Source organism: Antennarius striatus, chromosome 15 (assembly GCF_040054535.1).
Source record: "Antennarius striatus isolate MH-2024 chromosome 15, ASM4005453v1, whole genome shotgun sequence".
Taxonomy (NCBI): Eukaryota; Metazoa; Chordata; class Actinopteri; order Lophiiformes; family Antennariidae; genus Antennarius; species Antennarius striatus.
The window spans coordinates 8,925,763-8,951,896 of NC_090790.1; the positions used below are offsets into that span (position 1 = coordinate 8,925,763).

The 26,134-nt window shown below is 40.2% G+C and overlaps 1 protein-coding gene across 1 annotated transcript in view; it reads right to left on the minus strand.

Moving 5' to 3' along the window:
• The window catches only part of LOC137608436 (poly [ADP-ribose] polymerase tankyrase-1-like), a 73,199-nt gene that overhangs the window by 30,019 nt on the left and 17,046 nt on the right, over window positions 1–26,134 (minus strand). The window contains exons 5-6 of the mRNA XM_068334816.1: window positions 16,498–16,534; window positions 12,794–12,869 (exon numbers count right to left, since the gene is read on the minus strand). Of these exons, the coding sequence (XP_068190917.1) occupies window positions 12,794–12,869; window positions 16,498–16,534 (113 nt within the window). The remainder of the gene's footprint in view (window positions 1–12,793; window positions 12,870–16,497; window positions 16,535–26,134) is intronic.

The window sequence follows — 26,134 nt, forward strand, 5'->3', positions numbered from 1 at the left end:
GCTATCGACCTCTTTCACTCATCAACACTGACAATAAAATAATATCTAAAGCACTTGCCTCCAGATTGGAGAAAATTATTCCATACATAATCCACAATGACACTATACCAACAATGTCAGAAGACTACTGAATCTGATTAGCTTGACGAAACAGGAAAGCAATTGTTATGTCACTTGACAATGAAAAAGCCTTTCACAAAGTTAGTTGGACTTTTCTTATCCAGTGGGTATCAACTCTGTATAACTCAGCAAAGGCCACAGTCACCACTAATGGGATAATTTCACCAAATTTCACCTTAGAAAGGAGAACCAGACAGAGATGCCCTATGTCTCCCCTATTATTTGCAATATTTATTGAACCACTGACAGCAGCAATACGTCAAAAACCAAATATCAAAGGTATCTGCTCTCAGGTGTTGGAACATGAAATTAACATATGTGGATGACATTCTACTTTATCTAGAAAATCCAAATACATCGGTGAAGGAAGCACGTACACTAATCACAACCTTTTCACATCTTTCAGATTATTCCATGAACTGGTCCAGTTCAAACATACTTCCAAAAACAGAGAACTCATGGCTGCAGGGGGCTGGCTCAGGGGTACGGGGGGATTGGCTGGTGCGGAGTTGTCGGTCCTGACCCCTTGACCCCTGGGCCTGTCCTGAGCGCCCTGGCGGTGGTCCCTGGGTCTATGTGGTGCTCGGCACCCCCGGTGGATCTTCGGGTGATGGCTGCTAGCCTGGCTCTGCTGGGTTCTGGTAGCCTCTCCGGCCACTGGTTTCCATCACACATGCATGTTGGTTCAGGGCTTACCAGCTTCTATCGAGTCTAATTGTCGAGTATTGTTGGGTCTCGTCAGAATGTGATGAGTATATCAGACATCACAATCTCATGTCCCTCTATCTTCCTTCTGTTTTCCTCTGGTGGCCTATCCTGTACTGTCAGGACCTGTTTTATAACATTGTTATTAAGGTGTCAGTTGTGAGATAAATAAAACAGCTCAAACTTTTTCCACTCTAACAGCACTGTCTGTTTATCCACTACCCTGTTTACGTTTTCTCTCTCTGTCTCCTTCTGGTTCCCCCCTTAACTTCCCTCTCTGGCTCACAATAGGAAATTCTAATAAAGACTGACAATTTAGTTCCCAGAGAAGACCGGTGATGGTCGCATTCACGCTTTAAAAGACAGTGCGCCCTCGATCTTTGCGGTTAATGCGTTCCAGGAACCACACGCGATTAAGGAATCCACGATCGAGCAACAAACCATTTATCTTATTATTCATGGTAATTTAAACATTTATGAACCCTCCCCATACTGATCTCAAACACCCATCTATCTGTATTACCTTTTCCCACACTCTGATAGACTGTTTAAAAGCACTTTTGTGTCTCATATAAGTCAGAGACTGGCAGAACCAAGCGCACTTCCGTCAGCTAATAAAATGCGCTACGGTATCACGTGACTGCCGACCAAAAATCCGAGATGAGATGGAGTCGCAAGCGTTGATGAGCGAATGCGCGAGGGCGCACTGTATATAAAGATTTTGCTGCAAGCCTAAAACAAACATTGATCTCATAAAAAGTTGACCCCCTTTTATGGTGCTAAGCTATGAGAATACATGCAGACAAAAAAAAAAAGTACCACCATACAGACGAGGAAAAATAAAAAAAACTGCCTGATGATTTAATTCTTAGTCTGTCAAGAGATGAGATGATGACATGATTAAAGAGGACAGAAATTCATCATTTGTTATTTCTCTCGATGAATACCAAATGTCTACGAAGATTTCACAAATGGTGAAACAAATGTAGCTTGGCAGTATTAGACAAGTTCATGTGTGAAAAACTTTCTCTGTAGAAAAATTATAATTTGGATGTCTGATATATTTAGGCTACAATCAAATTGATGTTAGTGAAGTATTGCCCAGATATCACAGGGTGATGAGATGGGAAATGATGCTCGATACTTTTTGATTTCTTTCTCTCCTGCTTTAAGGCAATAACTACCCTACATGTGTTATGAGATTATATTCTACATCCTTGTGTGACAAGATCAAGCTAAGCTGCTCGTGCTCTCATCAGGATGTAGCCAAAAGAGCTGCATCGATTGGCCGGCTGACTGCCAATTAGAAAGTGTCTCCATTAAGTGTTGTCAGAGTCATCACCCACTGGCATGTGGTGTTAAAGCACAAGGATTCCTCAACGTCAATGTATGCTTGCCATGTAAATGAATGTGCTGACAAGAACATTATGTGCTGTCAGAGGAACGCGTGCACGTTTCCTCCGAGTGGGTAGTTGGGAAGTAAAGGGAAGGTGTTTGGGAGAAGACGAATCAGATGTGAGTGTTTTAACAGCTGCACGGTGGCACACTTCACTGAGATCTCATAACAGAACAGCGTGATCTCCATCAGACAAAGCAATTAAAAACTCATGACGGTGCATCTGAGCAAGCTGTAAGCAAACTGCTCAGTTGCATTTTTTGGTACGAAAGCCGCATAAATGTCACCAAAAACACTAGCAAATCAAAGACGATTACTGAAATTGTGTACAAAAGCAGGAGCAGAAATGATTTTTGGTGATGTGGATAGACCACAACCTCCATCGATGGTAAATAGGAGCAAACTGGCATGAAAATAACCTAAATTCAAATTAGGTTGAAAATGTCAAGATAAGCAATAAACAGTTGCAAAGACACAATACTGGAATTTTTATCAAATAAGGAACAAATGGTATTATTGGCTCCAAGTCACCATTTCTCCATCTGAAATGAGTGAAATTTCGATCCATTGCCTTTTCACTATGAGCCCACCTCATGCTCGAGGTGATATAGAAAAACAGATCTGATGATCTGCTCACTCTGGAGTTGAGCTGAAACACAGCAGCAGCAGAGAGGCAGGGCTGGGTGGGCAGATGGTACGCTCATATTTACAGGGTGTGACAGCAGCGTTTGGAAGGAGCAGTACATCGTACACAATTAGTCATCATCCTCATTTCAAATGTAGTGTCATTCTGGTTCTGTGTACGCACCTGCTGGTGAAATGCTACTGTGAATTCTTCTATACATAACAAAACATAAACAAAGTAAGAATCCGGCCCGCATCTCCAAGCTTTAGCTACTCATGTTTTATGCCTTTCACACATACATTTACACACGTACCGTTGCATCACTGTGGTGCTGTTGCCAGAGTCAGACTGGGTAGTTCAAGCTCCACCCCCTCAATCTGTCAGCCCCATGAGAGGAGTGGCTCTATACATATTTAAATGCGTGTGTGTGTGTGTATGTGTATGTGTGTGTGTGTGTGTGTGTGTGCGTGCATGTGCGTCCACCGCCACACCATCCACCATCATCGCTTCACTGGGTCTCACATTGAATTCTCCAAACAGACGCCTATTTGGATTTGAGTAACTAAGAGCGGCTGCTGCTGAATCCTCATTACGATCATCAGGCCTCAGCAGCCACAAGCCAATAGGGCAAATAATCAAAAGCATCACTCATGTATTATCTATCTGAGGCATCCTCCATCTATCCTCCACTGCAGCGCCTTTTTTTTCTAGGACACTGGATTTATAAAGTACTGATTTTTTTCTTACTTAATTTATTTTTGTTTTGTTTTTTAATGTAACTTTCAAGAAAGCATTGGGACTGTACACGTAGTGGAGAAAACAAAGTTTGCTTTAATGAATGCTCTTTACAAAACAGCCAGTTGGAATGTTGGAAGTTGGAACGGATTATGTTCGAAAACCGAGGGTTGACTTTATTGAAATATAAGTAACAGTTGGAAATTTAAGGAAATACTCCACCACCGTCTTGTGTGGTACACATGACTCTTTTTTTTTATATGCATAGGGTGCTTAAAGCTTTTTCTTCTTTCTGTGCTATTAGCATTATGTGGTTCTCTTTTCTGTTGTTGTTTTTGGTTCGTCCCTCACTGAAGTCATCTGAGAATTGATAAAATATGTTGCCCAGAAGCAAAAAAAAAACAACCAGTGGATAATATTTCAAGCAGATGCAAATGGCGCTCACTGTGGCAGACTGAAAATGAACAATAGCAACAACAACAACAAGAACATTACGTTGAGTTTTAATCACCTAAAAGCCTTTAAGTGAGGGAAGGGGAGTTGGGAGTGGAGAAGAGGAAAGGATGGGGACAATATGGGAGGAAAGCAAAGGTAATGACAAACAGGGAGCGATACAGAGGGCATGTTCGAGCCAAGATGGAAAACACTAATCCTTCTTTCTGACTTTCCCGGGTAGCATTTATGTTCCTTTTATAATGCCTCCCCCTCAGTAGAAACACTATGCATCAAACTGACGCTGCCTTACCGCATTACAGAATTAATTTGATTTTCATTACTTGGAGGTCTAACAGTGACAAGTTTTTTTGTTTGTTTTAAAAGTAGCAATAAAAAATGAGTTAAACCATGAAAATATCATCAATTAGATTTAAGATGCCGTTTAAAAAATCACGGGGTGTATAATCTCCTGGTGCACTAGTGCATTCTTTGTTATGGGTTTCCATTTTTCTTTAACCTCTCTAACATCCCCCTCTCACATCCTCCTCCTCTTCTTTTTAAGAGCCTGTCAAGCTGTTCCCATAACAACGATGACTGCTAGCTGTCAGCAGTTGCCATAGCAATGAAAAATTATCTGGGTGCTCGGCCACATTTGGACCATTTTGTTTGGTGTTGTCTGTGTGAGTGTATCAAGCTGCCTATCACTCTGTAACTTCATCCTACCAGACACACCATACTCTAATGTAACCCACAGATCCATAATATTATCGGTTTGGAAAAAGCAGTACACGAAACATTTCAAACAGAAACAGAAAGCATTCCGCAACCTATGAACACAGTTGGTTTTGAGGGGCTGTACATAAATTGCACTGTTTGTAATCAAAAGTCCAACACAGGCCATTTTGTACATGATTACTCCATTAAGTTTCTCTGTTAACTCAACCAATAATAAACATCAAATAGCAAAACATTCAGAGTTCAGCAGTCAAAAACTTTTAATGTTTCTGGGCGAAAATCTAACCGGGCCAACATTGGTTCCAACAACACTTAACTCCTAAAAGGGGCCAAACCGGTCAGTAATTTTAAATAAATAAATAAAAATGACATAACAGGCAGATTGGTGACAGTTTTCTTACAGGTAGTCTAGTCTTCAATGCTGGCACTAATTTTCAACAATTTTCAACATGACCTGAATTATCTTCAGTCTTGATGTTTGCAAACGTCTCCATATACATAAATACATTGTGCACTCGTTCCCTGTTCAGAAGTTTGCAGAGATGTGGATAAAATAAGGACAAATACTGCAGATGACACGCCAACAGGACAAGTCCAACATCAGAGCAAACTGCTGTTCACTTGTTATACTTGTGTTATATTTGATGAGATATTTTGACATGACATGAAATCCTAATTTATTGGGTGTTAATGTTACGCTGCTCGGCAGGGGTTGCGGCAGTAACTACAGTAGTGATCTACGTAGTGGCGTTATGTGCTTGTTCATATCTACAAATATTCATCAGTCGAATGTTTGTATCTTGAGGACTACCTGTAATTCAGTCTAAAACAAACAAGCTGCTGTTGTTGTTACACAGATTTGGCGCCTGCATAAATCTATACATCAATCTCTAGATGCATACAACCTGAAAAGAAATCTGTAGCCAGTTTCACTTGGCATTTGAACATAACTGAACATCAATTTCATTTGTAGTCTTACAGCTGCATCGGATCACGGATGCACATCAGCAGGTGGACGCACAAGACGAGTAGTGTCAGAAGACTGAATCTATAAACATATTAGCAGACCTGTGTGCTATTCTTCTGACTGACACACAAAGATGCAGACAGCTGAGTTTAGCCAACAGCTTGCAAGACAGATAACCTACAGCTATTCATCTCATCCTCACACAGGCAAACAGAAGGATGCACTGATATCTCAGCCATCATCCGTCCATCTGCTCTGCCTCCCAGCCATAAACACCAGAGAGATGAGGGCCACACGGAAAGTTTAAAGGAACTTTCTAAACACTCCTAAATAGACAGTGTCCTTACTGTGGTTTGGATCTTAGATAAACATAACATTTCATGATCTGCAGACACCTACACCAGTTAAAAACAATTCTACAGTGTCTACTTCAAACATCAATAAAAATACTAATAATAAACGACTGTTATACCTATACCTTTCATAAATGAAATGCATAATTTACATGTACAATAGGGATAATCAGAAGAAAACAGGAATAGGCAATTCATATTAATTTAATCAATACAGTAAAAGAAATGCTTATAAACAGGAATGATATAAAATAAAGGATAAGAATAGAAATTCTGGATACCACACACAGAATATATAGTCATAGTCAACTTTATTGTCAAATATATCATATATGCACGACATACAGCACAGATGAAATTGCAGTCCTCTCAGACCCACAGACAGTATATAAGTATGACAATATAACCATATTTTAAATGTAGTGCAGAAGTGATCTGTGTCTATCTAAAGTTGTGTTTAGTTGAAAGATATTTCAATATACTGTACTTTGTATATGCAAATTATATATATATATATACACACACACACACACACACACACACACACACACACACACACACACACACACACACACACACACACACACACACACACACACACACGTATAAATACGTATATATATCAATATATCAAAACATCATCTAACTATTTTATGTGCAAAATAAAACTGTCATTCTGGCAGGAGATTATATTTTATGATGTCAACTCTTTTAAGTCTAACGTGTTTTGTTTAATTGTGACCACTTTCTTTAATCTTTTAGTAAACAGGTCGACTCACTGAGATCTAGAAGTCTTCTTCAGGCCTGTACGTACAAAATGAACATATGGTATTTATGTTAAAACATGTATAAAACGCAGATAGTTAATGGCAGAAAGGTCATCACACAACCTAAGACTAGACTTCCTCAAAATCCCAGTTCAGAGATGTGTCTATTTTTCACTTCACATGCACAATTCAGGGCAATTTGTGGTCATTATATTAAATATTAATTTCAATGCTTTCTACACATCTTTATGAAGGCCCTGGCTCTATAGAAGGATTTCCCTGAGGTGATCCAACAGCAGGACTTCTTTAAATCTGTCTTTAATACATTTTTCATAGGTGTGCTTCAGGCTTGGGTTCTCACTTTTTTTCTAATTACTTCTTGAAATATTTTATCTTAAATTTAATGTTCCTGTATTATATTATGATATTACTTTTCTTTTAAAACACTTTTGCAATAGATTTATGAAGAGCGTTATTAAAATAAACTTCCTGATCATCATTTGTAAACCTTGTTTCAAAAGCAGATCAACAAATAAACATATTTACTTACTCTGCCTCAAATACAAATGTAAAAAAAAAACTTCTGATGCAAACTTTTTTAAAACCATCTTTGGTTTCTTTAGTATCTATCAAAGGCAACAACAGTACTGTTAAGAGTAGGGAAGACTGTGGTAAGTGCTGAGATAATTAAAAATGAAAGAAAAAAGAGGCATTGTGCCTTCCAACCTTCGCTCACTGGCCTGACCTCTGCTCCTAAACTGTCTGCTTTGCTCACCCAGGGTGATGGTGAACTTTGGCACTGGGAAGAAATGGTCTGCTGCCGGATTGATCGATATGAACATCACTCCTTAAGAGACTGGGCTATGTCAGGGTTCATCTGTGATGTACACTTGGGTTATGAATAAAATGGCAATAATGGATTCATTATAATAGTGATTGTAATTCTAGCACTTTATTTTTTTTTTTTATAAAGGAAAGTGTGAGGTGACAGATGACTCATCCTGAACTACTCATGTACCCCAGAGCTGCGACTGCATACCTTGTCATCAGCTGACAAAATACAACGGACTCGCATGAAGTCAAGAGGTGAAATTTGTCACTGACAAAAGTTTATTAAAACTTTTCCTTACCCTATTTGTCATCTGTCATGACCTGAACAGTTAACAATTGCCAATGGGTGTTTCTTTTTTCTGGCACAAAGGAGCAGAAGTTTAATCTCTCTCTGGCAGGGCATCAATTTACATTTGCACAATCACTGACTCTGCTATGAAAAATCCCCCGTCAAGCAGAATTCAGTCAATCCTATGGCCTTGTTCCTCTTTGCCCACATTTGTAAACATGAACAAACTTCAACCAAGACAACAGGCACAACAGACTCCACTCTGATCAGCGGACTCATTGGGACCCCAGAGGTGAATAACAAAGGAGAGCACAATGTAGAAGGAGAGGTTCCATAGAAGCTGGCACACTTTTCTATGCAGATATGTCATCGTCCTATTGCATGGTTAAAGCTCAGATGAAGCCAACGTTACAGATCAACGTGGGCGGCTATGATGCTTTTCTTAAAACAACGTGTCACAAAAAGTGCTGAGATTGAGGGAGTAGTTTTAAGATGGTTAATACAGAAATAAAAAATATTTCAGACACTATGCATTGCCGGGCACTTGGCCTTCATGCTGCCAGAGATACTTAATCACCCTGCGACATTTTTGCTCGAGATGCAGAGTCAGCAATTAAGGGGCTACAATAACTTGGCTTGAAATAAGTTTGTAATTGTAATGATTTTTTTTCATTTTGTTAAATATTTTCACTGTAGAAAAAAAAACTAAGACAAACACAACATAACGTGGTACTGTAGTTGGGAATGTTCATGTGTCTTGGACGAAAGCTATGTGCAGCTAAGTACTGATTGTAAATAAAGAAATGTTATGCTTCACACACACATATGTAGTTAAATTCCATAGATATTGAATCACCTTAGAATAACTTCCACTTTTTTCCTGTGAGATTCACCTTTAGGAGATGCCTGGTTTCCACCAAATAACGATAAAAATATTGTCAATTTGGCACCCTTAGCAAGATAACATTCCATAATCAACATTTAAACAAAGCTTTAAAAAAACTATTCTGCATCTCTTCTGAATCTTAGTCTCTCTTTAGCTGTCTGCTGCTTTGATATTTGGGCCAACTAGAACGCAAGTGGGTATGATGATTTTTACTTGAAAGATAGAAATCCAAAAATCACAATATTCACATACATACACACACACAGACACACACACACACACACACCAGATGGAGACCAAAGAAGTCCAAAACAGGCAATGTTTTCCCTAAGAAACTAAAAGAAAATTTAATTTCTAGCACAACTGACAGCCAACCTGGTGAGGCAATAAAGAAAAGAGTAATTTGAAAAATGAGGGGAAATTAGTGTGTGTGGCATGACAGTTCCTGTTCAGTGGGCAGTCAGAAAACACAGGCTTTTTTCTGAGGTGGCATTACTATGTGTGTGTGTGTGTGTGTGTGGTAGGTTTCAATTCATGGTAGCTTGATAACACTCTCCACTCAGCTGTGTTAATAATATCACACTTGGATAGATCCTCAATCATCTGACAAAAACACACGCACGCACACACACACACACACACACACACACACACACACACACACACACACACACACTGGGTAGTATAGGCATCAGAGGTATGGTTCACTGCAATAAGAGCAAAAAGGCTGTTCATAAACGGAGTTCTGGAGGGAAAACGTTTGCCAGAAAAAGGTCATTTATCCTGTGTCCTATGTGGTTGACAAAATTATCTGTAGGGCATGATTGCACTCCTCACTTCTCCTCTTCTGAAAAGTGTTTCGCATGTGAGCATAATCAAGATGAAACAGATAATATCACAGTTTTCCTCTGCACCCAGTTTGGTCATTAAAACTAAAGGGTCAAGCTGAAATAAGGAAAAATTGTTCCTGAGCAGCACCATGTTCAACTTGTATCAGTATACATTTGGCCACATTGGCATCTCTCACTCTCTCAAAGTTACCTCAAGAGGCTTCTTAAGTCAACGCTTATTCTTTAGCTCTGTGAATTGGTACAAGTGGCCGTAGAGGTGCCAGCTTGTATCACTTCCAATTAAGATTAAGTGTTGGAGAAGAAAATGAAGCAGGAGAGGGATGAGAGAGGGAAGAAGTGTAATTCTAAAGGAACCATTATTGTCATCAATCATTTTGATTCCGCTATGCTCTGTTTTTTCCACAATTATCATTAGTGTCCTCAAAATGATTTGTCTGCATGTGTGAGTGGAGACCAATTTGAAAAATGTTCACACCATCAGACCATTATGAGTCAAACTGTACATCACTTCTTATGAGAAAATGACATAATAGTATCATACAATCTGAGAAGGTATGATTGCATTTACAAATCACAAATCAATTATCAGCTAAGTTTTCATTCTGATTATCTTAGACAGCATTTTCTCCTCAGAGTTGAACATGTTGATAATTTACAGTATTTATGCAATGAATGTTTATCAGTTGTCTCTGTTGAATATGATTTGTGGATTTAGTTAAAGTATGACACTACAAGCGAGAAAGTTTTCTCTCAGCCACACATTTTAATTTCTCTTTGCAGTGGGAATGTAAATCTCCATCACCCCATTAAATCAGCCTGGGACCATAACAAGGATAAAACTAAAATATATCCCATCTACTGTGCACGGCTGCTTTCCATCTGTACAATCAAAGAACATTACAATTACAATTACAGTAGTGTGCAGGAGAGGTCATTTCAGAACATATCTATGCACAATTTTTACATCCTGGACATTGCTGCATTATGAGGCATTAGATCTTAAGTACCATCATTACAGGAAAGAAGCCCCCCCATACAGATGAGGGTTACAAAGAACAGAAAAAGAGCTCCTTCTGGTTCCTTCTCTGGTTATGGGAGCCAAAGTTCTAAGAGATAGAAAAGTACCGGTATGTTCTTGATAAAACTCTACCCATGGTGGCAAGCTTTTAAAACCAATGGCCTCTGTAATTGAATAGGTAGAGTGAGGTGTCTCATAATGAAGTTTTTTTTAGGCCAGCGACACAAAATACCAAAACCTTTTTGACCAATTTGCCTTTGCAGAATGGATCTTCAATTTTGCTAAGCGCTTAAAAAGAAGCAATGTTTTTCTGTCTATTGCTGCCAGGTTGGATAACAGTAATACCCTGTACAACTGGGAGTACTACAACTAAAGCTAGAAAATACACAATTAGAAAGCGGTCTTCCAATTTATCCAAAGGACTAATCAGACACAAGCCAGACGTACTGCTGTGACGCAGCAGAGCTCCAGCTGAAAATCCAGACTCCCCAGGGATGCCTGGGCAGGAGTTTTGGTCACAAAAAGATTTGTATGAAGTGATATAAAACAACACATTATTATTTTGGAGTCAGTGTTGCCTGGTATTTCACTTGTAGCATGACCGCAGTTTTTTTTAATAAGCACTTTTAATTTTATCTCTACACCCCGTAATTCACCAAACCTGATTCCCAAGCGCGACTTAACATCAACATCAACATTTTGGTGCTTTTCAAGCATGCAAACCATGTAGGTAATTATATAGAACACAAACTAACTAGCACAGAGGTGAGGTACACAAGAAACAGAATCTCTTCAATATGTTTAAATTCCAGCAACAGAAATCATCCACAGGTGGATGGCCCTGAAGTAAACACTCTTGGAGTCCCATTTGTTCCACTAAGAATTACCAAAACTCACTGGAAACAATCTGCCAAACAAGGTTTAAGAGGCTGTATAGTGAGAGCTCTTTATGATCTAGTGACTATTGAACTGTTCATGGACCTTCTCTTGCTTGTCAGAGTTGGTATTGCCACCATTTTTATTTATTTTTTTAACTGAAAATTGTTTCACACTGGACTTTTTGACAGCTAACATTCTTTTGCTGTTTGCCTTGTAGACGTTCTCCTTCTTGTGTTAATAGTGACTGCTAACAGCCTGTAGGTATATGACCTTCGCCCTCGGGCAACAGTGCTGCATTACCATTCCCCAAACAAATTTAGATTCATTTTATGGGATCGAAAATTGCATGTGCAATATTTTTAATTAACCACTAAAACAATAATAACATTCCTACAATAGAACCAGTCCATCAATGAGAAAATGCCGATATTCCTAAACAGGCTCTGAATTACTTATTTTGGATTCTACAAATGACTAATATGTAGAAAAAGTTTTAAAATTAATCCGGTAGCTAATGCCGAATGGTTTATGCAAATGCTACGTTCTTAGGATAAAATACTTGTTTTTCCGTCTGACAGTCTGAGAATGGTATTTCAAATGTCAACAACATAATAGAAAGTATCCATACAGATTGTTTAAGCTGAAAAATCTCTCCTACCACTCTCCTCAAAGCTATCACATGACACAAAAAATTATTTAAAACAAAATATTTGTCGATGAACAGAGCAGGTGTTCTACACTACTGCATTACTTTGGTAGTTGGAGGCATTTCTTTATACCCCACAGACCTGACTCAACGCTCTGTGCTAGAAAGCTTGTGCATCTGAGTAGTGACAGTATTGTATGTTTCTCATTAATTCCAACAAGAGAGACATTTATTATTTATTCTCATCATGTTAGCCCAACAATGTTTTGCACACTGCTGTGGAATGCTGTTGTTAGGCAATTGTGAGATTTGAAGCACTGACAGGTTTTTTTCTCCATCTATTTTAATGACTGGCAGCAAAGAAAGGCAGCTTAAGGATTATTTAATACAACCAAGGCTCACAGCTGCCAACAACAGGTCGAAGCAGTCCCACTTTGAAAAAAATAAAAATAAAACCTTTTAGCACTAGTCTGATTTTTTTGCAACCCCAACATCTTTCCTGGGGTGCCGGTGACGAGATTGAGTTTGTGTGTAGTTTTAGTGCTTGGCACCTACCTTGCGGCCATCACTTGCGTGGCAATTGACATTGAGCGGAGTAAGCAAGGCCATTAGCTTCTCTTCGTTTCCACTCCTGAAAATAAGCACAGAAAAACGTTCACGTTACAAATCAACAACATTTCACAACAAAGAGGATTAGCATTGTCCCTTAGCTGAAAAGTTTTTGTGTGTGTGTGTATGTGTGTGTGTGTGTGTGTGTGTGTGTGTGTGTGTGTGTGTGTGTGTGTGTGTGTGTGTGTGTGTGTGTGTGTGTGTGTGTGTGCGTGCGTGCATGTATGTGTACGTGAGTGCGTGCGTGCGTATGTGTGTGTGTCTAAGTTTGACGCACTGAGATGCTCACAGAGACACAAAGAAGAACAAGATGGGGGAGATAAGTGTTGGAGGTGTATGTACGCAGCAGCAGACATACCTCGATCGATCCGGTATGGAAGTCATAGATTTGAGTTGCATATTTGATTTGGCAAAAGTTTTATGTCAGATGCCCTTCCTGACACCAATCCTCTGTATTTATTCGGGCTTGGGACTGGCACAATTAGACACTGGCTTGTGCTCTCTTGCAGCTACATTTATTTGATAACTGAATTATTCTGCAGAATCAAATCAATAAACTAAATTTTAATAAAAAATTAATTATAATAATACGTTTTAATTTACTGGGCAACATGGGGACGAAGTGGGTAGCGCTGTCGCCACCCAGCAAGGCAGTTCTGAGTTCGAGTCCCGCTCGTTAATTAGCAGGTTCCAAATTGACAGTAGGTATGAGTATGTGCATGCGTGTTTGTCTGTACCTCTGTGTGGCTCCACGGTGCACCTGCAGTCGCACCCGGAGTTCCCCCCGCCTCACACCCCAAGACAGCTGGGATAGGCTCCAGCTCTCTGCCACTCGCAACAAAGGATAATGTGGTAACAGAAGATGGATGGGTGGACGTTTTAGTTTCCTATGTGTCCAGATAAAATAAGACCTCTGATGTTATCTAACATAATAACAATATATGCAATATCAAGAGGATATATGGCAAATTAACTCACATTTAATTTTTTCCTGCATGATATAAGGAAAATTTTGTGGTTTTTATGATTAACCTAGAACAAAATTAGGATCAATCATAATCTACTCTGATTTACGGGTGATTGGGTACTCAAAAATTGTTGCATGCAGTGTTGTCATGTGCTGCTTCTGCACAATAACTTTTTCTCAGGAGAGCGAGAGATACTCAACCCTCAGCACTGGATAATGCCATAAAACCTGTTTTATTAGAGCTTGTGGTAAAATATATCCACTTCAGGAGTGTCTCTTTCTTTTGATTGCCAGAGCCATTTTAATGTCATTTCACAGGCCTGATTATTTGTTACTTGTCGTGGTATGTTTTTAAGTGTCAAATGAACTACAAAGAGAGTTTTGTTGGTCGTGCAAAATATTTTTTCCAAAGCAGACAATCAAGTCATGCATTTTTAATACGGCATCACATGTAATAGAAAACAAACTATTTGAAGCCACCACCATTTTGCAGAACTACTTTAACTGTAAAGTAGATACTATTGTTTATGTAAAAATATGTATATGTTCTATCAACACAGCTCAGTAAGCTCAGTACCATAGACAAAAACTTACACATAACTTCATTGGCAACCATACACTACAATTAGGCATCATTGTTATTTGATATTCAAAGGTTGCTACATTCCTGTAAACACTTTAAATATGACAATTATGAAATCTAAAATATGATCTGCATCATGCTTTAATGTGTGCTAGATTTCTTGGGAATACCATCTTATAGTTCTGCCGAAATATTTTTGGTATTATCCAAATCCTTCAAAGTTACAAGCAGAAATCTTGAAATCGCCCTACTCTCTAGTCAGTCTCTAGTCTAGTTTATAAACACCCTGATCCAGATGATGATCCAGATCACACCTCAAATCCAATGGTTTGTTGAGAAATCCAGCTGAAAGTGTAAAAAACTCTAGAACAGTAGCAAGAAATGATTAGGTAGCAATGAAAATGCAACCTCTATTGAGTGTTGTGGGTATCTACAGGATGCCCATTCAAATGAACATTTACTGAATAATAAATTTAGTGATCCTGAAGCTTAAAGCAATTGATTTCTGCAATTGTTCAATATTTACAGCAAAAAATAATGAGAGAGGAAGTAGAAAAGCAAAGACTTAAGTGTAAATATTTGATTGACTGGTCAGGGTTTGTGTGTCACCACCACTAAAAATGATGTTTAGTCAGTCAGTGCAGCTCGTCACTGCAGCTCGTCACTGCCATACTGCTGTGCAAAAAAAACATCTTGGAAAAAAGTCAAGCAGAAAAATAAAAATATCGCAAAAGCAATGTGTGGGAGTTATTTGACCAAAGAGGTTCAGACAGTGTCTCAGCTGTGTTCGAGGCACACAGTTCACACTTAAACAGCCTGCTGACCCCATAATACACTGGGGTACTGCTAAGCTTGGCCAGCTGCTTCCTTCTGTGTGTGTGTGTGTGTGTGTGTGTGTGTGTGTGTGTGTGTGTGTGTGCGTGTGCGTGCGTGCGTGCGTGCGTGTGTGTGTATGTGTGCGTGTGTGTGAGTTTGTGTATGTACATGCGTGTATGAGTATGCCTGGGTTGAGAGAGTGAGAGCACAATAGAGAAAGTGAGGCTGTTAAGGCACAGTGCGCTCAGCCACCCACACACAATCCCAAAGGAGTCCTAGACACATGCAAAATATGAAAACACATGCACGCACACACACACACAACCCACTTGCACTGCCTGCAACCATAACATACCTCCAAAATGTACGAGTGTCCCCTGCCTGCATGTAATGATCTGAAATACTGTAAATCTCTAATGAAAGATACTGTGTGTGCGTGTGTGCGTGTGTGTGTGTGTGTGTGTGTGTGTGTGTGTGTGTGTGTGTGTGTGTGTGTGTGTGTGTGTGTGTGTGTGTGTGTGTGTGTGTGTGTGTGTGTGTGTGTATTTGGGGGGCTTTGGTGTCAGGAAAGGCAGGACATGTGCTAAACACTTTGGCCCACAGGGGCAGAACACTAAAAGAAATGAATGCAAGCTGTAAGGAAAACTACAAGCTGCAGAAGATGATGGAATCTACAAAAAGGAAAAGAATGAATTAACGAGAAAATGAAATGAAAAAAACAAGATAAGAAATTAGGAGAAGACAGGAGGCAGAAGAAAGAAGGGAATGAGAAGAAATTGCAGAAAATGGAGACGGGGAATGAGGAAAAAACAGGAAATGAGACAAAAAGACAGAAATCCAAAGGATGAAAGAAGGAGAAAAGACAGGAAATGAGAAAACCTGTAGAGAAGATGGGAGGGAAGAGAGGAAGCAAGAAAACAAGGAGAGGAAGAGGACAACAAACATGGAACGGAAACAGAAAACAAAAGTGGATCATTGAGGAGACTTGAGGTGGAAGAAGAGGGGAGAGATGCAAACATGAAATGATTAAAAAGGAAAAAGATGAAATTTAAAAAAAAAAAGCCAGTAGCATCAAGGGGACAAAAAAAGAAGAGAGGAGGGGACAGAATGCATGAAGAGGAGAGGGCTGAGAGAAGAAAGTTATCATGGAAACAAGAGATTAGTGGGAGCAACAGACCTGAACAAATGAAAAATGAGGAGGGAAAAACAAGCAGGGGAGGAAAAAAACATGAAAGGAGGAAAGATCTAAATGAAAACAAAGAGCATGCAGAGCGTGGTACTCACCTCGCCGCTTCCAGCAGCTCATCCTTCTTGTATTCACCTAGATGGTTACAGAAGATCATGGTGTCAGACAACTGGCTGCTAACGCACAACGACCACACACAGACGCACATGATCAAGCAGAAGACACAACAGCCACACACACACGTAAAGACACACAGAGGAAGGATCTATCTAGTGGGAGAAAGCACCATCTCTCCTTCTATCTCCCCCCCTCCTCCTCCTGCTCTCTTTTCTCTGTCATTCTCACTCAGTGCGCACCCCTCTGGCTCCGGTTGCAGTGACGATGCGTTGCCGGCAGCGACCACAGCGCGTTCATTGTTTGGGAGACGAGTGACAGACTGGCAATTGCGCCGCCTCTATCCATCCGTGTGTGTGTCCATCTCTCCCTTCTTTTCCACGCTCTTCTCCCATATTTCTAGATCATTGCTCGTACTGCTAAGCATCTTCCCTCGTTCTCCATCATCTCTCGCGCTCTTCGTCTCTCTCTCCCCCAGTGGGCTCAGGAGGTGCAGTTTCCATCAAAAAACAGAGCGGAAATAAACAAACCCCTCCCCCTTCCTCCCTCTCTTCCTCTATTAGCCGTGCCCCCCCCTTCCACCCCTCAACCCCCAACAGTCACAACATATATGCACACCTTCCTATAGGTGTCTTTCTGCCTTGGAAACGGGTGAGGTGGTTGTTGTCAGACATGGAATCTGTTCTGTTTATATAATATTTGCATTCAAACACAGGTCTGCCTAACCGGTGCACCAGTTGAATGAAATATCTCGTGATAACAAGAATCAGAATCCAAATCTTCTTTATGTTTACAGTATTAAGTTAAAATGAAATTTCATAGCTAAAGTGGAACAAGTAAAGAGTAGCACCAGAGGATAGTAAAAAAAGTTTTAAATGCACCCTTCTGCAGGAGCGAGTTTCAACAGGATTATTTGTATTTGAGAGTTTGACTCTCACAACGTACTCCATTTTCCATGTTTTTCGAATACATTTTTGTCACTCTATCTCTTTGGATTGCTAATATGGCCAATACGGTGGTGCAGTGGGTAGCAATGCTGCCTCACAGTAAAAAGGTTCTGGATTCGAGTCCTTTCTGTGTGGATTTTGTATGTTCTCCCCGTCACTGCGTGGGTTCTGGCTTCCTCACACCTTCAAAAAAAACATGCTGCTTAGGTGAATCAATCAATTCTAAAATACCCATACTGTAGTTGTGTGTATGTGTGTGTGTGTGTGAACGACTCCTGCATAACCCGTCACCCCCAAAGTGGAAAAGGCTGCTGCAGATGAGATGATTACTGTCATCTCGTCTACTGGACGGACGGACGGACGGACGGACGGACGGACGGACGGACGGACGGACGGACGGACGGACGGACGGACGGACGGACGGACGGACGGACAGACAGACAGACAGACAGACAGACAGACAGACAGACAGACAGACAGACAGACAGACAGACAGACAGACAGACAGACAGACAGACAGACAGACAGACAGACAGACAGACAGACAGACAGACAGACAGACAGACAGACAGATGGACGGATGGACGGACGGATGGGTTCCTATTAGGGGTTAGGGGCTTCAAACCTCAGCAGGAGAGAAAGGTTGACTTATTGGACCTTATTTAGTTAACTATTCCTGATATAAATTGTGTAGTGAAACACAGTTGATCCATGATTTCGACACTTCAGGGTGGATAAGGCCATTTTATCATCAGGGTAGTACAGTTTTATGGCAGCACTTACTTTTAAAAGCAATTATTACCAAACTCTTCATGGTGAACTACTGTGAAAAGACAGTAAAAAGGCAGATGGGTGCAGTGCTTTATTCTGCACTTCACTGATTTAGAAAACTCTGTTTTCTCATCCACCATGTGAAATCAAATTGGCTGACACTTTTTTGTGGTGTAACTAAGGGATTTTTCTTGCAACTCGCCTTCCCTTTGACAAAAAGATCCTCTCTACTTGTCTCTCAGGGACAGCAGCCTCTAGTGTTCATGGTGCAACCAATCAGAGAGTCCTGGACGGACCAATTTGTGAGCCTAAGAGTGGCAACCAGGGATGTGTAATAAGAGCTAAAACAACAAAGAAATTAGGTCAAATATTTATTTTGCTGACTACAGATTGAAAAAGGTGGCTACATCGAATAAAAGTCAGAGCAAAGTGAAAAACAATATTCACACACCTTCACTTTTCGCTGATCTGAAAAAGATTAAATTCATGATTTGATTGAGATTCCACTAGATCAATATACAATTGTGGTTCCTGTAGTTTTAAAGCACTGCATAATGCATCCACACAACCTTGAAGAAAGGTAACACAAACCTGAATTATGTGTGAATTCGACTGAATTACACCCTGCCCAGTGCCAGTGCTTGTCTCTTTACAGTCTGCTCTATGAGTGGATTACTGGCTTTTGGCTACACAACCACTGCTTAAGTTATGATACCCACAATAATCCAAAACATAACAAAGTACTAGGGTCACAGTGAAGTACAGGTGGATACAGTCACTGCCACACTGGTGGGTCATAAATGGCTGAAATGTTATAGAAGACACAAATTAAATTCAATATGTAAAACAAACTAAAAAAAACTACGTCAAGGCAAATGAGATACATATAAATTGAAAGGTGATGAGGATTGGCTGTGTGCACAGCATGGATGGGGGAATGGAGCGGGGTGAGCAGCGAATAGGAAAGGTTACAGAGAAGGGAAAAGGGGGAGGAGGGAGGAACAAAGGATTTGCAGATGAAAGAGAGAAGGAATGATTAGGGATCTGGAAGCTGACATGCATGGATTTGACACAGTATAATTGGTGTTAGGGAGGCTAAGGCGGAACAGTCAGTGGGAGAAGAAGGGAGGAGACGAAGAGGAGCTGTGAGATAGGAAAATATGAATACAAAGAGCCAACAGAGACCGGAAAAGGGAGAGATGAAGGCGTTTAATAAGATGCTGTATTTTTAACCAATTTATTGGTTGAGAAAGAATCATTTTCCATTACACACCTGACAGTCACAGTCTGTAAATCAGGAAGGATTCTATCATCTGGGCAGTTAAATGAAATATGTCAAATCAACATTTACAACCTCTCCTGGACTGCATTTTGTCCATGAGTTGCCAATCTGTCCGCTCACTAATAAAAAAAAATACCAAGGCGTGCTCAGTCTTGTGCATCAGCACCGTCCATATTACATCAAAAGCAAGGTTTATGCAAAGCACCACCAATGGAGGAAGCACAAACACAACTCGAAACCAGTCGATGCTTTGAACTTCACCCACACTGGCTGTAAAAGAGGCTCAAAAGAGTGATTCTTAAACAGTGAAGTTTTCAAAAAAACAACAACAAACATCTGAATCCATTTCACGCCCACAGTGTTCACGCTTCAGACATGTGTTACAAGTCAAAATGTTCACCTTCAACTCCTTTAACTTCAATTCTAATACAGCTTTATGTACTGTTGGCTTACCCTATAATACAAGTCGTCTGTAACACAACTTTAGAGGAATATTTTCTCCATCATCAAGAATACATGACTTAATGATTCTGCAGTTCTACTTAATCTCCTTCTCCCAAACATACCTGTGTGTGGCGTAGATCCTATTCCAATGGTCTATGCCACACACTTAAGGCACAATGTAAAAAGTAAATTATTAATTTCTAATAGCAAGTTCTTATCTAAATAAAAGAAGACCTATGGAATTAGAGATAAAGGAATACAGCTAAAAGCACAATGCTGGAATCCATGAATCTGAAATTGTATTTAAATCTGTCTATATTTCATTGAAGAGTAAGGGTCATTTTTTTGGATACCCCCAGTAGGAGTCGCCAAAGAGACAAATAGTTCTCCATGCAACCCAAGAGCATCATTACTGAACAGAGAACAAACCAGATCTGTATTCAATAGCAAAGTGGACATATCCTCTATCTTTGGTAAAAATCTGGTCACTTGAGTGTTTTCATAAATAGAAACAGACTTAAATGAAGGAAGCAGTATTTGTTTTGAACAATGCTGCAGATCATCAAAGATAAGGATTCCCTTGTCACGGTCATTTTATATTCAAACTGATCAAGCAGTCAGCAGAAACTGTCAACAAGCTGATTACCATTTATGTATTATGTGGGTTACAGAGGTGACTCACTATGTCTCAGTAGAACAATGTTAATTACACAAAACAATCAAGAACAGTTCTGAACACTGTGTTTACTGAATGAAGGTGTGTGTGTGTGTGTGTGTGTGTGTGTGTGTGTGTGTGTGTGTGTGTGTGTGTGTGTGTGTGTGTGTGTGTGTGTGTGTGTGTGTGTGTGTGTGTGTGTGTGTGTGCGTGTGTGCATGTGTGCGCGCACGGGATCAGAAGTGTGATCCCGGTGTTATGCTCAGGTGAGTATATGTCAATGTCAAACGGTCATAGTCCTATATATAGCTTGACCGTGCAGCCAAGTGTGTGTGTGTATGCAGAGATGATGCTGACTGATGCTGACTGGTCCGTGAGTTGCCTCAGCGCCAAGCTGTCCAGTCGTATACGTGTGGTGGTGTGCATTTAAATCAAATATCATTCAAAGCAACAGAAGTTTATCTACTGTTACACAACTGGCTGTGAGTCAGAAGTTGAGCAATCCACTTATAACCTCAGCAAGGTCGCAGATGCACAGTCCCTAAGCAGCTCTGTGCACACTGAGACCAAGCAAATGGGAGGTACAAAATAAATAAATAAATGAGTGAATGGAAATTAAAAAGATGGTGCTTTGGGCCTTTTGCTGACTGGCTTCGCTGACTTCAGACTCATAACTTACTTTGAGTGATTAATGGCTCCACTGTGAACCCAAAGAAAAACACTCTGGTTTAACTGAGGTGTTTTGGTCACTTTGTAAATGTAAAGTGGTGTAGAACAGAGCAAGAGGCCCAACTGTTTGTAATTTTTCATGATATAATACCAGAGTGCGTCCGTTTGTGACCTTCAATGTTCACGGCCAAACGAGTTTATTTTGAACTGTTCAGATTATTATTTGCTGTGGTTGAGGCTCGAGGTGAGCCCAGTGTGTTCACATAGGTTTTCATCAATCTTCCTAACACTTATTTTGTTGCTCCTGTTTAGTATGTGTGCCATTCCGCCAAAGAATCTGTGGCTTGTCAACAGTGTTACTGTTAATAGAAGCGATAGTCACTGAACAAGCAATAAATACCAAACATTCATCTCTCTCTTATCCCTTGTTATCGATGTGATCCAGACTTTATCATTCTTACAATCCTAGATAATAGCACTGAGCGTAAATGAATGGGTTTTCCTAGATGAGATTAAAGCTAGTTGATAAACCGTTTAAAAAGGTCATTTGCATTTTATTTTATTTGTTTGTGCACTTCAGAAAATGTTTTCTTAAAACCCCAAGAACAGTAAAATTTAGTACTTAAATTCACAAAATGAGTGTTGTTTATATAGCTGACTTGCTTTCATTATTATTTTATTTTTTATTGTGCTTCTGTTTAGAGAACCAGTTACCAGAAGAATGATGACACTGCAGACATACTTCAACTTACAAAAAAACCCCTGCTTTTCCAAAAGGGGAAACATCTAACCGTTCACTTAAGAGACCTGTCAAATCTCCTCTGGATGCAGAATATTTCTTGTTTACCAATTACCCAATTAATCATCAGAATACATTACATATAAATCACTTACTAAATGAATTACTGCACTAAATATTAATTTGTCAGCAAACTCGCCTGCATACCTGAAAACAGCTATGGTTGCATTCAGACTAGCAGCCAAAATCCACTTTTTAGCCCATCCAGATTGAAATTGGTTGGCTCTTTTTTAGATAGTAAAAGAACTGACTGACTGTGACCGTGGACAGTCACAGACCACATGAAATCTGATTTTTGCAGGACGGATTGAAATCACTTTCGTGAAGTAGTTTCAAATCCCATTTGGCCAGATGCGTCTCAGTTTGAACAGCTCCACAAACACCGATCAGTTCTGCCTGTCGTCTGTCGTGGCGTCACTCTTCGCGATGCAATAGCCATTGTGCGTTACGGAACATGGAAAACCCCTCTGCTCCAACATCGTTGCTAGGGCAACCTGTTAGATCGGCCAATAATTTGTCCCAGTCTGCACGATCCCATTTGGACACTTGCTAAAAACAGTGTGGAAAGTCAGCCCTAAAAATTGGATATGAAAGGGAATCTGATTGGAATCCGATTTGCCTGCGGTCTGAACGCAGTCTATAACAACACATTAGCGAGGATCCCCCTTTACTGTTCACTGAACACACACACACATAAAGAAAGGAAGGTGGTCTGAGACACACACTTTCACTCATAAGTAATGCAAAAACTGATGAAAACCCAACAGACCGCCGAAAATTCCCTCTTCTACATCTGATCCTTACTCATCAAACAAGATCAATAACGAAAACAGCTTCTGTTGGTCAGCCATCATAGATGTTCCTTATTGTGGAGTACTCTTCAAACTTCTGAAGTGCAAATGTTATAGTTTCTGCAGAACAGATGTTTTATTTTGTATTCGGCAATGCTGAATAGAAAAATCTTTTTTCAATACCTGCAAGGCAAGAAGGCTAGAATTTGTTTGATTTCAAAGACGATCATTAAACCCTTGAGCTTTTTTGCACCCATTAAATAATCTAGTTCAGTATCATAAATACAGCTTTGTCTTAAGGCGTATATTTCGATTCATCAAAACCTTTTATTCCCCACCCACAAGGTATGGATTAGTGTGCACTTTCATTTTCTTTACTTCGACAGTTTGTTTTTTTTAACCAAAATTCTGTCAGTCTACTCCTGCAGAGTGGCCGACTGCCCCTGCCAACTCAGTGTTGTACTGTTGTGCAACCATGTGGAAAACTAGGCAATTTTGGCTGCAGAAAAACGGCCCAAATGGGTTGAGGGAACCTTGAAAGCATATCTTTCAGAGTCTCTCTCACACTCACACGCACACACACACATGCACGCACATGCACCCACGAAAACTCACTTTGTTTTGTGTGTCTTGCTAGGTCATTTTGGAAGTGGTGCTGAGGCTCATTCATCTCTGGGAGACAATTGAACAGCAGTCACTGTGGTAATCAATGAGCATGTCACTGATAAGAGGAAAAAGGTACACACTTGGCCTTGCAGCCACATGATTTCGCACCCTCTTTAAAACTCTCTCTCTCATACACACACATACACACACACACACACACACACACACACACACACACACACACACACACACACACACACACACACACACACACACACACACACAGTGCGCAGAGGATTAAGATTGCCTTTGCTACCGCTATATTAGCAAGACGAAGCCCTCTGAGCCACTATAGCGGCTCTTTGTCTTCATGATTAGGCTGCTAACACACGCCTGTCTGAGCTGCCCTGTCTTCCTCTCTAATGGTATTCACTCAGTGTCCCGTCAGTTCATTTGTCTGTTTTTACTGTATGTCAACCCATCGACTGAGCACTGTTTCCTCCCACACTTATTCTTTCTTTAACTTCCCAAATACGTTATTTTATCTACTATCTATTCACCTACCTTTCGTTTTTCTCGTTCTCTGACAGTCTTCCTGTTTTCTCCCTCCTTCCATACTTTCTCTGCTACTGCCAGCCATCCATCAACCTTCGCTCTAAAATCTCACTTTCTGGCAGTCGTTGTGAAAAAAAAAAAGCTGGGTAATTTTGTGTTAAAACTGCCTCCCAACCATGGACTTCTCTTCAAAGCGACAATTTTCCTTTTCTGCTGACTTTAAAAAACAGTCAAAGCACCACTGTGATTCTAATACAATTTTAAACAATACAAAAAATTTCAGGTAAAGTCCAGCAAACTTCAAAATGCTTGCGTGTTTGTTCCATAGCAACAGCACGAGGTGGGACAACAGCTCCCCAAAGCTTCTGTTAGGCACTGCTAGCTGGGAAATCAGTGGAGTGTGGGATTGTAACTCCCAAAGATGACAACCTGCCTGGCAGTGACAAAAAAAACCATTTAGTGCCAGTTCTAGTTGTGACAAAATGACAGCGATAATGTACCAAAGACGAGGCTCGTTGCTTGGTGTAATGCATATTAAACCTGCTTCAAATAATACCTTACAAGCATAAGAAAGGGAAGAAGAGAGTTTTTCCATTTCTTTAGTAAGTCTCAAAAGGAAAGAAGCGAGAGGGTAAAGAGAAGGAGGGACCGGTAGGATGGCTGATCAATGACTTGCCATCAAGCCAACATTGACACTGTTGTCAGGGGCTGCTGCGTGTCCGGGTGCATCATGTAGGGCTTTGCCAATAGATATTGCCAGCGGAAGGAATTGCATAGGCGGCCGTGACAGACACGGCTTGGTTAACCCTCCATCCAGCTGATGTCCTTCTGAAAATGGCATGCCTATCAATCACAACAACCTTAACGTCTTCCCGTGTGCCTCTTTTCCCTTTGCTACAAGGACCTGCCTGACAACTCTTGGTCAATGGAACTCTAATTAACAGGTGTAGACAAACATAATTTGAAAAATGAGAACAGTCTGGTTTTGACATCTGCAATCCATACTGGATGTTTTGATGAACATTAAACAAGACAGTGAGATGGCTGTCTAGCTGCTTCTTCAGGTAGCTCTGATAGAAAACGGTGGTCATAAATATCCTCAATTCAGTCAAATTGTGAAATGAACAGAAAACAATTAATGCAGTCAATGAACAAGATTGTGATGCACCATTTTACATGAAATTAAAGAGACGATATTTCATAGCGACTAATCAAAGCTCAAAAGATCCAGTTTATAAGCATTACTACAGTTAGCTACAACTCTGATGCTGTATAGCCTCACAAGGACTCTCGTCAAACAGAGCCACTGATTGGTCAACAGACTCACTGCTTTCATGTCTTTATCTGGACTGCCAGTGGTTGGCAAACAATGAGAACATACAGAGGATAATAATCTTTATCTTATAAATATATTTCTAAAAATCCACTGGTGTCTCTTTTCTCTTCAAAGATAAAACAAACTGAACAAGGCAGTCAGAGACTGCAACATCCCAGGGTACCCTGAAAGTAGTACCTGACAAGTGCATAGCTTAGACCTTTCATAGTAGGTCAAAACCATTCACTAGCTTTGACCATAGAGCAAAGCCAGTGCATAGGTAGATCAAAGCACTTTGATCCATGTCTTATCACACTGGCCTTCTTCCTCGTCTTTCTATCTTATCCAGTTCCTGAGTGTACAAAAGTTGACCTAGTTTTCTCAAGGTCAAGGTCATCATCTCATTTTCATCTCCTTTGCCGCCCGAGTAATCTGCTTTTTGTTTCATCTTTCTATCTGCAACAGTTGCAAAGATATTGGTGGAATATGAACGAACACACGAGCACGTGAACACTTGCAATTACAACACATCTCCGCTTTGAAGAGAGATGTAAAAACACAAATATGGGTTTGGATTTTGATTACAAAGCTAGCGCTTTGATCTTTGACCTATGCAAGTAGGTCAGGGTAAAATTTTGAATTCAGGGTTGTAGCAGGATGTTGCAGTCTGTGACTGCATTGGTTTTAGTTACATCCTGGTTCAAACCTGATGTTTTGTGTTTGTCAGCCTTTGTGTGTTCGTCCGTCCGTCCGCTAGTCCACCAAATATCTTCACAACCGTTGCAGA